At 41.3% G+C, this 13,990-nt stretch overlaps 1 protein-coding gene across 2 annotated transcripts in view; it reads left to right on the top strand.

Moving 5' to 3' along the window:
* The window catches only part of ADCY5 (adenylate cyclase 5), a 298,584-nt gene that overhangs the window by 155,743 nt on the left and 128,851 nt on the right, over positions 1–13,990 (top strand). For both annotated transcript variants that reach the window (XM_045031720.1, XM_045031719.1), the window contains exon 3: positions 6,068–6,217. In XM_045031720.1, the coding sequence (XP_044887655.1) occupies positions 6,068–6,217 (150 nt within the window). The remainder of the gene's footprint in view (positions 1–6,067; positions 6,218–13,990) is intronic.

The following is a 13,990-nucleotide window of genomic DNA, read 5'->3' as shown; positions in this document are numbered from 1 at the left end:
GTGAAAGACTGTTGTTTATGTTATGGGCTTTAACACCCAGGTAGCTATTTTGAGTTCAGCATTAATTTGTTTTCTGTAAACTTGTGAACCCACTATGGGGGGTGCTGGGCTCAGCTGAGCCCTTGACAGTGGGTCAAAAGTAAATAAAAGCTTTTTAAAAAATGAATCTTTCCATTTTAACAACCTTCATTGTTAGCAGTAAGACAGGTGAGGAATTAACATAAATTATCCTGACAGTGACTCTTTTAAACATATTGCCATCTCTTTATCATATATTAACTAGCATCCTGGTATTTGAATAATCGGATACAAACGCAGAAGGTTAAAAACAGCATACTGATTCGCGCTGATATTTTATTTTGTTTGTGATGGTTTCACTAGGCTTTCCCCTGAATCACTGAAACAACAGATTACGACTTGATCCTTACATGTCGCACCCTAGCCATCAGTTTTGTGACATTTTATCTATAGTTTACTGTCCAACTGGGATTTCGTATCTAATGGGGACCTGCAAAGGTCTGTCCTGTGTCTGGGACTAGTCAATATTTTCATTAATGGCTTGGAGTGCTTATATGCTTATGCTTATAAAATCTGCAGATGAAATCAAAGTGGGAGGGGTTGCAAACACTTAAGAGGACAGGGTTAGAATTCAAAATGACCTTGATAAAATTGGAGGATTGAACTGAAATCAATTAAATGAAATTCAATAAAGTGCAAAATGTTGCTCGTAGGAAAGAAAAATCAAATGTAAAATGGAGAATAACTGACTAGACTGTAGTACTGCAGAAAAACATCGGGGTTTTAGGGGATTACAAATTCAACATGAGCCAACACAGTGAAGCAGTTCTGAAAAAGGTGAATATTCTTCCTGGGTATATTAATAGGAGTGTCATATATCGCAGCTTGTAGTTGTAATTGTCCCACTCTCCTTGGCACTGGGGAGACTTCAGCGGGAGTAGTATGTCCAGCTTTAGGCACCACACTTTAAGAAAGATGTGCACAAATTGGAGAGAGTCCAGAGGAGAGCAACAAAAATAATAAAAGCTGTAGAAAACCTGACCTATGAGGAAAGGTTAAAAAACTGGGCCTGTTTAGTCTGAGAAAAGAAGACTGAGGGGGGACATGAGGCTGGCAGTCAATTCTTTTCTAAGTCCAGTGAAGGTAGGACAAGAAATAATTGGCTCAATCTGCAGCAAGGGAGATTTAGGTTAGATAGATGTAAGGATCATTAAGTACTGGAATAGGCTTCCCAGAAGGGAGGTTGTGGAATCCCTAGAATTGGAGATTTAAAGAACAGGTTGGACAGACACCTCTCAGGGATGGTGTAGGTAGGTATACTTGGTTCTGCCTCAGTGCCAGGGGCTGGACTAGATGACCTCTCTCTGTCTCTTCCAGCCCTACATTTCTCTGATTTTAAAGAGATGGCATTGTTTTAAATTGCTCTTCCAATTTTTATTTTGCGTTAACGAGCTTTCAAAACATCTAAAAGAAAAATTGCCATCAATGTATTTTTCTTAAATTCCCAAGGAAACATTATTTCAAACATAATTTTCTGCATTATTTTCAGTACAAACAATACAGCGTTTGGCTAGTGTATGAGAAGCTAAACGAAAGTGACTAGAAACTGCCTAGTGTATTTTTATTTTCCAAGCAGTGAAAAATGAATCAATTTTGATGGGAGTTAAGTGCCTAGGCACTGTTGAAAATCCCTCTCGGTGCCTGTCTGCATCTTTAAGTGTTGAAATACTTTTAAACTCTTACCCTGGATCTCTCCATGCCTGAGTAAAATGGGAATGGTAGCACTTCTCTACCTCACAGTGGTAATGTGAGAATAAATACATTAATTATCAGGTGCCCAAGCACTCTGGTAATGGGAGCCAAATAGGTATCTTAGATAGGTACAAATAATAAATAAGTGAAACAGTCTTCACCAAAATCAGAGGGCTATGGGTAGACCTCATGGTCTAATGTTTTAATAGGCAGGGGGGAGAGAATCCAACCCCAAAATAGAAATCTACATTTTCCCAGTGCCTCTTAAGAACATTTTTACAAGCATAAATTGCCTGAAATAGCTGCCAATAATGTGTTTTCTGTTTTCGGGCCATGGAACTGAGGGAACCAGTTTTAATATCTACATCATCTCCTTCCTCGTGGGACTGAAGCTGGTTACCATAGCAAAACTGCAAGGAAACTGATAAGCAAGTACAGTAGGACCATTTGGCAAACAGGATATAAATTCATTTGCATTAAGAAGACAGAGGGCTATGGAAAAATTAATGAGACAGAAAATCTTTAATTTTGGCTTAATTTATTTTTAAAACACCTGTGAACAAAGTGATTTTAATCAAATACTAAGTAAAGTATTCTTCCCCACACACCATCCCCTTGTCCTCTCCCACACCATCCCCCACATTATTTTAGGAACATCAGATGAACTGGGAGGCCCAAGAGAAATATTTCCAAAGCAAAATGCCGAATGTTGCTTTGAGTAGCAAGAGCTGAGCTTTAAATCTTTGCAGAGGCTTGATACTCTCAACATTATATTGTAGATTTCTCTTTTTGTTCAAGCCATGTAATATTACAGTCTAAATCAGCTTTCATTTCGGAGACTAAATACCGGCTTACATCCATTGCTGGTGAATGTTCATTGCAGGTAACTTATCTCAGTCTTGTGGAGTGTGATTTTTCTGAGCCTCTTTTGTAAATCAGTCTCTGCAGTCCCATGGGTTTGTCTGAAATAGGGTGACCAGATGTCCCGATTTTATAGGGACAGTCCCCATATTTGGGGCTTTTTCTTATATAGGTGCCTATTACCCCCTACCTCCTGTCCCGATTTTTCACACTTTCTATCTGGTCACCCAAGTCTGAAATGAAGTTAATGAGACCTCTGAAAATCATGTTACTACTTTCAGTACCATATCTATTTTGATAATGTTGATCTGATAATGTTTGTTGAACCCATGGATATCATCTAGCTCCATGCACACCTGGATGGTGTACAATGAATGAGGCAGCTGAGCTATTTAAGTCACCCGCGTTGCAATGATATCTGCATCTGTGGATCCCCTCTGACTTCAATGTGGCTTTGTATTGGCACAGAGATGTGCCTGCAGTAAAGCTCATTGCAGGAGTGAGGTCTTCCCACTGTCCAATGAGTGGACCCCTGTTGTATTCACTGCACAATGTCTAAACTGCCTAGAGAAGGCTTGTCTACATGAGGACTCTGAGGATTTTTAAAATGAATCTATTTATCCCTTTGAAGGATTAAGCTACAGCAAACTAAAGTCACCTCACTTCTGAATGAGAGCTTCCACACAGAGATTTAATGCGCTTTAACAGTGTTAACTTCATAGCTTTAGTTGATTTGTCTTAACTTTCCTGGGTGTGTCTGTATAGACAAATTTATTTGAGCATAAGCTTTCATGGGCTATAGCTTATGCTCAAATAAATTTGTCTATACAGAGACACCCAGGAGCTATAGCCCACGAAAGCTTATGCTCAAATAAATTTGTTAGTCTCTAAGGTGCCACAAGTACTCCTGTTCTTTTTGCAGGTACAGACTAACACGGCTGCTACTCTGAAATCTGTATAGACAAGCTCTGAGTGTATTCTCACTTACACATGTTTAAATTCAGAGCAAGTCCATTGTCGTCAGGAAATTTACTTTACATTTGTGCTGTGGCAACTACAAACATAATTAAGCCCAAACTTATTTGTATTTTAAAATTACAATGCAATATTATAAAGTGGAACAATCATGTATTATATATTTATGTAAAATATGGTGTGCATGTATGTTTTGGACTATATTTTATGCATACTGATAAATGTTCTGTTTAATGTAACTAAGTAGTTTCAGTACAGAGAATTCTGGAGTCAGTTTAATCTGATGACGCAAACAATGCTATTTAGTGTTAACTCATTGAGCTTGTTTGTAATAACTATACTAGATTCACAGGCTGTCCATCACAATCAACCCATCTATGAACCAACATGCAGAACTTTCTGTAATTCCTAGGGAAGCCCTTACTTTCATTTCCTTATTGATTTTCCTTTTCTATGATGATGAGCATCAATGTTCTTATGTTTTCGGGGGGGGGGAAATAATTCTAAAAAAGCCAGTGTTTTCCTCAATGTCTATAAACAAGTATTTCTACCAAATATCCTTCTAGAATTAGGACTCTAACAAAACACATTTTTCCACAAAATGTTGTTACCTTTACTTTTGCTCAAATTAGATCTGCTTATTTTTTATACATGCTAGATTTTCCAATGTTATAAGATATTAAAGACACGCAACTATTTTTTACTGGCCCTCCAAAGACCTGGAAAAACTAAGTCTCAGTGATTTGTATTTTTTTACTGTGTTGATGTAATATCATTCTTGTCCTCATTAATTACAGAATTGTTTTAGCGGAAGCTGGGGGGAAATTAAAGATCTTTAGATTTTTGTTATTTGCTGTGAATCAAATCCTGAACACAAGCAAAGTGGTGTAACCACCACCTAAAAATGCATTCATGCACTGCAAAGCTAGCATTAATATGTGCCCTAATTCTGACTGCAAGCACTAGGTATGGAATATACTCGCTTTGTGTGTGTGAGTGGATGATATTCTCATGTAATGGCTGGTCTGCAAAGAAGATAAGGACCTACCACTCCAAAGCGTTCCCCCTTAGCTGAATCTGTGGTAGGTTTTTGAAGCTGAAGGACCAGGGTTCTGTTCCCAGTTCCTCAAAATGGGGGCAGGGCTATTATACAGCAATTTTCTGCTGTCTCCAATACATGGATTTATCCCTAGTGTGAGAATAATCCTGATGGGAGTTGTGAGTAGAGACTGTTCCTGGGACAGAGAGTGTGTGTGTGTGTGTGTGCATAAACATGCAACGCTTAATACTGTCTTCTATAGCATGATAGCAGCATCTTGTTAAAGTTAGATTTTGCCACTGCTTGAGTAGCCAGCCTGAGTTCCGAGCTCCCACTGCTGCTTTCTTGGTTTGATTTACCCCTGTCCACGTTGCATGTCAGAATCTGGCTCTGTATCTGCAGGGAGTAGAGTGGGAAATTTTGAATTGTTGTTGCATTACAGAAAACCATTCAGCAAAAATACTTCCAATATTCATATCTATGAGACTGTTACAGGTCTGATATTCTGTTCCCCTGGAAATAGGAGCTGTATTCACACAAGTCTGTCTCTATAGGAAAATACAGTATATTCTGGCTAGCTCCCAAGCGGCCGATGGTACAGAAGCACAAGGTCACCTCTGGGAAGAATGCTTGTTTGCATGTTACCAGTAGAACTGACTTGAAAATTTCTCTTAAAATGAAAAAATTCAACGCAAATTCTTTTTTGAAAATGTTTAGTTATTTTGTTTTCTAACTAGCTCTAATTACCAATCAGAGAGATGTAATTATTTTACTGGGAAATATAGTCTCTGTGGAAACAACGGAGCAATGTAGCTCTTCTTACCTATTTGCACATTCATATATGTATATAACATATTATTGACCACATAAAGATGTGATCTGAAAATCATTATCATTCAACTAATTTTAAAGAGCTGAGACTGGGTGATAAAAAAAAAATTCCCAGTTTTTAAAGTCAATTGAAATCTAAAGTTATTTCCTTGCAATAAGAGAACACTATCTGGAATATGAAAGCTAATATATCTTTCAAAGTATTTTCATGCCGTACATGCAGGTGTTTTAAAACAGTAATAATTGAAATCTTCCTTCAGATTCTTCTACATAATTCTGAGCTAGCCAAACATAGTCACATTAAAACCTCTTTATAAGTTTCTGCCATAGTAGTTTTAAGACACTTGATTGCTAACAGAATTAGAGAAAACAATTTACATTAATGTGAAGAAATACACTTCTGAGGGCATGTGTAAAAGTTTATACTTCAAAGAACGGCACAGTAAAATGCACTGAAATGAAGAATACTAGACTCAGTCATGTGTTGGATTGTGGAATGATTCATATAACATGCTGAGCTTTTAAGTATTCTCTCTATTGTTCATGGTAGGTTTCCAAATCGTAATCATATGTTTCTCTTTTTTGTTGCAGCTGGTCTCCAATGTTCTCATCTTCTCCTGCACAAACATTGTAGGAGTGTGTACCCATTACCCAGCAGAGGTGTCTCAAAGACAAGCATTCCAAGAGACCAGGGAGTGCATTCAGGCCAGGCTACATTCTCAAAGGGAGAACCAGCAACAGGTAAGAAGGAGAGTGACAAGAAATTTGAGAATGGAACTGCTGATTTGGAATTAGTCTGAAAATTGTTAATTTAGGGCCAGGTACAGAATGACCCTGTGTGAAAATGCATCGCAGATGGCAGGGCAGGATTTGGGAAGGTGGAGAAGAGAGCTCAGAGGAAACTTTGCACTGAGCTACCCTTATACACCTGTTCAGGGGTGCCAACAAAATCCTGCTGCCTGTGCTCCCTGTATGAAATTCACACTAAGAAGAGGGTTTGCACGGTCTTAGGCACCATTTAAGTCTCATCTAAGCCTATCTTGAGCACAAGTGGCATATGGGCCTTGTGCTGGCCCTCTGAACAGGGCGTATACTTCACCCTGTCATAAGTGCACAGCATGATGATTTGTCAGCACAGCAAATAGCATTTGGTAATGGTAGGGCTGTTGTTTTGCTCTTCTGCACACATTAGCAGTTGGAGGCCAATTGTAGCAGAAATTAAGTAGTTTCCCATAGAGGGTGCTGCCCCCGTGCCTCCAAAGGCATTCTTCTATCTGTCTCTAGAGCAGGGGTCAGCAGCCTTTCAGAAGTGGCGTGCCGAGTCTTCATTTATTCACTCTAATTTAAGATTTCGCGTGCCAGTAATACATTTTAATGTTTTTAGAAGGTCTCTTGCTATAAGTCTATAATATATAATTAAACTATTGTTGTATGTAATGTAAATAATGTTTTTAAAATGTTTAAGAAGCTTCATTTAAAATTACATTAAAATGCAGAGCCCCCCGGATCATTGGCCAGGACCCAGGCAGTGTGAGTGCCACTAAAAATCAGCTCATGTGCCGCGTTCGGCACGTGTGCCATAGGTTGCCTACCCCTGCTCTAGAGCATCCTCACTTCACATTGTGTGTGTGTGGCTTTGAACACAACACTACAGGCTTCTGCTAACTTACATTTTAGTTTTTAACCATTTTTAATGTCCTCACCTAGTTTCCTGTGTACTTTTGTTTGTTAGAAAAAGGCCTAATTGCTATCAGCACACAGTCTTGCTCTCAAGGGCTGTGGGCATATCTGTTTGCTAATACATTCTTTGGTTTTGCTACAATGAGTCTCTTACATCATAATAATTAGAGATGAAAAAACTTTTTAGGTCAGCTTGTCCATTCCCTTGATAATGTGAGACCATGCCCTGCAGTAAATTTTCCAGTCCAGTTTTAAATAACTCATAAAATGAGTTTTTCTGTGGCTTCCCTTGAGAAGTACCTTACAGTTTTGATTGTGAGTTCAGATAGGAGGGGAATGAATCAGTTGAAATGGCTGTGCATTTCTGTGAGTCATAAGGGCAACACAATTTTCTCTATACTACTCTGCTTTAGCGCTCCTGCATCTGTAGATCATGGACAGTGTTATTCTGGGCTACTTTTGGCCAACACGGGCACCATGAAATGAAGTATGTATGTATACCTAAGCATATTTTATTTAATTTGACATCTGGTACATAAAGAGCATCTATTTCATGTACTAAGTGTAGGGTTGCCAGTAGTCTGGTTTTCGACTGGTATGCCTGGTCGAAAAGGGATCCTGGCGGCTCCAGTCAGCACCGTGACCAGGTCACTAAAAGTCTGATTGGTGGCACAGCAGGGCTAAGGCAGGCTTCCTGCCTGCAATGGCTTCGCGCAGCTCCAGGAAGCAACAGCATGTTCCCCCTTCTGGCTCCTACACATAGGGGCAGCGAGGGGGCTCCACATGCTGTGCCCACCCCAAGCGCTGGCTCCGCAGCTCCCATTGGCCAGGAATCGTGGCCAATGGGAGCTGCAGGGGTGGTGCCTGCAGACGGGGCAGTGCACAGAGCTGCCTGGCTGTTCCTCTGCATAGAAGCTGGAGGGGGGGACATGCTGCTGCTTCCAGGACCTGCCTGAGGTAAACGCCGCCCAGAGCCTGCATCCCTGATCCCCTCCCATGCTCCAACCCCAAGTCCCAGCCCTGATCCCCCTCCCACCGGTCAGAGAAAAAACAGAGTTCTCACTCTCTGGTTGGGTGCAGCAAGTCAGATACTTTATTCTCTAGCAATTGCGTGAAGAGAGAGAGTGCACTAGGACACAGGGTTTCCCCCACCTAGGCAGGTCTCGCTAAAGATAAACAATTAGAGCCAACATTTATACCTTTTTTACAGACAATAATGAGCAACAGCTGCATATTGTTTATACCTATTCCTTCTCTCTATCTTATTTCTCTGGACAATTTCTGCTATACTCAGCATTCCATTTTTATCTTAACACAGGGTCAAAACAACCTCTCTCACAGTTCCTTTCCACTCGCCTCACACAATCCTTGCTTCTACAAATCTCCCGTTGTTAGGATTACAGCTAGCCTGACTCTTGCTCACAGAGGGGACTGTTTGCATTGAAATCCCCTTCAAATCCCTGTCAGTTCTTTCTCTACTTCCACACACCCTCCGAACCCCTCGGCTCCAGCCCAGAGCACCCTCCTGCACCTCAAAACCCTCATTTCCAGCCCCCCCAGAGCCCGCACCCCCCCTCCAGTTGGAGCCCTCATCCCAATCCCCTGCCATAGCCCTGATCCCCCTCCCGCCCTTCAAACCCCTCAGTCCAAGCCTGGAGCCCCCTTCTGCACCCCAAATCCCTCATCTGGCCCCACCCCAGAGCCCACACCCCAGCTAGAGCGCCCAGCCCCTCCTGCATCCCAACCCTCTGCCCCAGCCTGGTGGAAATGAGTGAGTGAGTGTGGGGAGAGCAAGTGACAAAGGAAGGGGGGATGGAGTGAGTGGGGGGAGGGGCCTCAGAGAAGGGGCAGAGCAGGGGGTGGAGCAAGGGTGTTTGATTTGTGCGAGTAGAAAGTTAGCAACCATAACTAAGTGACTTTTACGCAAACTAAAAATACAGTCACAGTAAGAGAAAACCAGCAGCCTCTCCTACTGCCAAGTCCCCAAACTAGGAAAATGTTTTACCTACAAACGCCAGATGTCAACAAGCCTCTCCCTCCCACAAAACCCTGGCAAACAGATGGGCTTTGCAGCATATCCTGAAGTTTGGGCTACTTTAGATCAGGCTTTGCATAGTCAAAAGGCCCTCATGGAGAACGCCCTGTTAGCAGATCCCTCCCTTTTAAACCGAGGGGAATCCAGCTGGAATGTCTCCCCAGACTGTAGTTATGATGCATGGCGGGAGAGGCAGTCCAGTTTATAGGTCAAAAATAGAAACCCCATTTCATGAGTTTAGAGGTTTATAGGTCAAAAAACAACAGCTTAAGCTTCACCCAGAAACCCACCAGCAGCCAGTGCAGGTCCTAGAATGCTGGTGTTGTGGTCTCACAGCAAGATAGCTTGTTCAGTAAGTTTGCTACTTCATCCTGTACTGATTTCCCAGCTCGTTTAAGGTGTATCCCCTGTAAAATGCATTGCTGTAATCTTGTCTTCAGGTGACAAGACATGAATCAGTCTCCAGACTAGGCATAGATAAAAAATATCCATCCAGGCCAACAGCTGCTATAACAATACATCTAACAGTACATCCGTCAGAATCTGACAGTACTATCACATGCTATATGGGAGAGAGCACTGTATAAGATGGAATGCTTGTCTCTCTCAACAGCTGAAGTTGATCCAATAAAAGTTATTACCTCACCCACCTTCTAGTGATTTGATTATCCCTATAACCTAGCGAGGAATAGTACATGAGGTTAACATTAGTGGAATGGAATAAAGAATTCTTAGCTGAAATTGCACACCCTAAACAACCTCCAACAAGTGTGTATTTTCTAAGGATTAGAGGAAAGGACTTGAAGTCAGGCCTACAGGCATCTGCTCCCAGCATTACTAATTTTTTGGCCATGAACAAGTCACTCACCCTATCTGTTGAACAGGTATAATTATTTTATGAATACCTATTTCACAAGCAGGTTCACAGGTTTAAATAATTACTGTTTGTAAGTGCTTTGAGGTCATCATGGGAAAGTGCAACATACTACTAATTAACAGTATTAGCTAGTAATATAGGTAAGTTAGCTAGTTATACATAGTTAGCTGGAGAGCAAGAGAGAGACTTATCTGTAATTCTGTATCTTTATCTAGTATATCGTTGTATAAAAATCAAGGACATGTATATAATTTGTACTTATATCTCTCCTCCTGTTTGACTATTGCCAACATAAGTATAGCAAGGCAATACTATTCACCTGGCCAATACATGCTGAATGATATTACAGTTAGGATGACAATGTTTCATTAGAGATCTCAATGAAATTTAAAGCCAGATACTAGTTGTGTTGTGTTTTATTGTGAATGTTCTTAACCAGTTACATAAAATGAAGGTGTCTAACTGGTACCAGTAAATTGTATTGAACTGTGCTTAGATTAGTTATTAAATGAAGGCTATTACTGCTCCATGTATTTGTATGAGATGGCAAGCTAGATCTGGGTAAGTGTAACCTGTTCACTGGTTGATGATGATGCTTTGCGCTTTCCACCTGAGGATCTCAAAATACTTCAAAAGCATCAATAGATTGAGCCTAAAATCTCTGTGATGTAGGGAAAGATTAGTATTCTCCTTTCACAGATGGGGAAAGTAGACAGATTAAAGAACAATCTGAAAGTTGCCTAGGAAGTCTGTGGCAGTGCTAGTAACATAGCCTTGGTCTTCTGATCACCATTGTGGTGCTGTAAGCACAAGATCATCTTTCTGCCCTTATGGACCTACGGAGAGCGTCACAAGCCTATAAGATGTCCCTGGGTTAAGGAGTAGAGCTTGACAAATACCTGATTTTTTTTTATTTGCTCATTGATGTGGAAATAATAAAAAAATTTCAACTTTTTTGATGAACCAAAAAGTTGAAAAAAATCTAGATGGGGTTGAGTGAAATGATTTCATTTTGTTACTGAGTTTTTTGGGTTTTTTTTTACATTTTTAAATAAAATTGAAGAAAATTTACAAAAGAAAAGTAGTTTCAAATAAAAAAATTTAAAACATTTAGTTTTGAAAATATTGGAACAAAACACTTCAATTTCTTCCAATTTTTTAAATGAATCGGGCAAATTCAACACCAATTCACAAAATGTATTGATCAACTAGAAACTGCATTTTTTAGCCAAAAAATAAAAAGTTTTTGTCAAAAAATTTTTTCCCAGCTCTATTAAGGAGTTTTTATTTGGCTCTCTGATGTATCTGACAGATGTGTAGGATTAGCAGCTTCTGCACATCTGAGGGTGTCCATTACAATTATTATCTGAGAGGCAACGGTGTGTGCACCAATGTGCCTTGGTTATTCCAGTAAATATATGAAATATATGGTGCTTTTGTGCTCATGACATGCATTAGTGTCAGAAGCACAAGTATAATTGATGTGCAAGTAGCTAAAGTTTCTTCTTTTGATATTCAAGCACACAGGCACAGATGATGCAGACCTCTTTTTATCATGTATTTTCAAGCATCGCAGTACCTTCTCTCAGCTGCTACAGTTTTGAGCTGTGCCTGATAGTGATCCCTCATGAATTTTGTTCCATATTGTTGGTACAGATGAAGGGACTGGAGATGGGAATCGAGTCCTGACAATGTACATTAAAGGACAAGTAAATACAGTGCAGCACTCTGGATTGTAAAAATTTCTCTAGTGAGTGCATTGCACATATCAACAAGTTTGCTCTCTTACAGTTCTTACAGAGTTAGTTATGCTGTACTTGGACACAAGTAAATAGGCAACAGTAAGACAAAAATATGAATTACAAACCAGAATTGTGTTTTATAATGGAATGAACTATGGAAAAGAGGGTGATGTGAGCAATTAGTACAAGAGCATTGACCCCTCTGAGTCATGATTGCAGTTTGATCCGTGGAGTTCTGTGTTGTTAGGAATTAATGATCTATTGAATAAGGTTATGGACCTTCATTTAAATTAGATTATGATTGTGTGGTTGGTGAAGGAGACAATTGCTTTCCTCCATGCTATGTAGTAGCAATTGTCATGCAGGAAAAAGAGATGGTATGGACGGGCAGACTGTATAAATCTTTGTGATTCTACAGTGTTGCCAGAAACCTTGCTGCTTGCCTGCAGATTAGACTACATTTGAGTTGGACCAACAAAATAGATGTCCATATTTTAATCTGCCTTTTTCTTGTAGAAAAAAATTCCGTAAACTAAAAGAATTTTGAGGTGAAATCAGAAAACAAAAGGCAAATAAAGAATTCAGGCAAAACCGTATTGTATCTGGGTCTAACTCTAACAAGACACACAAAACGCCACCATGCATACACATGCAGATTTACATTCTGCAACTTCTGCATAAAAATTACTACCAGATTTAGGCTGATCACAGGCTACATAGATGTCCAGGTCACATAGGCTTTTCTCTGATATTTAGGAAAAGTTGTCCCACTCCCATCAGTTGTAATGTGACACAATAGCTCACTTTCTTAAGGTACAAAACTAGATAGCGAACAACATACAAAGAAATTTTTTGAAAGCTACACTGAGCCCATTTTAATCGTTAAAACTCAAAAATATTACCAATAAACAAGGATGCACCTTAGTTCATAGAGAATATCAGAGTTGGAAGGGACCTCAGGAGGTCATCTAGTCCAACCCCCTGCTCAAAGCAGGATCAATCCCTGGACAGATTTTTGCCCCAGATCTCTAAATGGCCCCCTCAAGCATTGAACTCACAACGCTGGGTTTAGCAGGCCAATGCTCAAACCACTGAGCTATTCAGGATGAGGGTAGAGAGATGTGAATTGTGGGTGATGGAAGGTAGGTAATGGAGGTAATGTCACTGTATGCATGTATGTTTACTGTGCCTTATGCAGCTGGGCCCCAATCCTAATTGAGGTTTTCAGGTGCTACAGTAAAATTACTGCTAATAGTGTGTTTACTCATGGGGGAATTCTGCGCCACTGCGCATGTGCAGAATTTATGGCCCTGCAGATTTCTTTGCTTCTCTGCAGAAAAATGACTTTCTGATGGGCAAGCAAAGGGAAGCCACAAGAGCAGTCATGCAACCCTCCCCAGCAGTATGTTTTGGGTGCCCCAGGCTGCTGGCAGAGAGGTAAATAACTGTGGTGCAGGAAGCGGGACTGGGGAAGACCCAGCCTGTGGCTCCTCCCTGCACTGGGCTTAGCTGCTAGTCCCTGTTGGGCTGGGGAGGACAGGACTTCCTCTTCCCCTACATGGCATCCAGGGCTGGGTTAGACCCACCCCCAGATTTTTCCCCAGGCTGCAGGAAGCTCTGCAAACTCCCCACCCATTGCTCCTCAGCTGCAGGGAGAGGGCTCCCTGTACAGGGAGCTGCTCTCCCATCCGCCCAACCGCCCTGCATCCAGATCCCCTCATACCCAGACCCTCCCACCTCACCTCCCCCCCCTGCAATTAGAACCCCACTCCCTCTGCACGACCCCACCACGCCCCAACCACCTTCACCTGGACCCCCCTCAAGAATCCCATTACCATTGCACCCAGAACCCCCTCCAACAAGCTCCTGAGCATCCAGATCCCACCCACACCTGATCCCCCACTGAGTCTCCTGCACCCAGATTGCCCCCCACAGAAACCTCTCAACCCACACCTGGATTCCCTACCACACTTGGATTCTTCCTGCCCACACCTGGTGCACCTGGCACGGAGGGGTAGCACCCTGGGGTGTGTAATATATGAAGATATACCTATCTCATAGAGCTGGAAGAGACCCCCAAAGGTCATTGAGTCCAGCCCCCTGCCTTCACTAGCAGGACCAAGTACTGATTTTTGCCCCAGATCCCTAAGTGGCCCCCTCAAGGATTGAACTCATAACCC

The sequence above is a fragment of the Mauremys mutica genome, chromosome 10 (assembly GCF_020497125.1).
Source record: "Mauremys mutica isolate MM-2020 ecotype Southern chromosome 10, ASM2049712v1, whole genome shotgun sequence".
Classification (NCBI taxonomy): domain Eukaryota; kingdom Metazoa; phylum Chordata; order Testudines; family Geoemydidae; genus Mauremys; species Mauremys mutica.
This window is presented reverse-complemented; position numbering and strand designations above follow the sequence as displayed.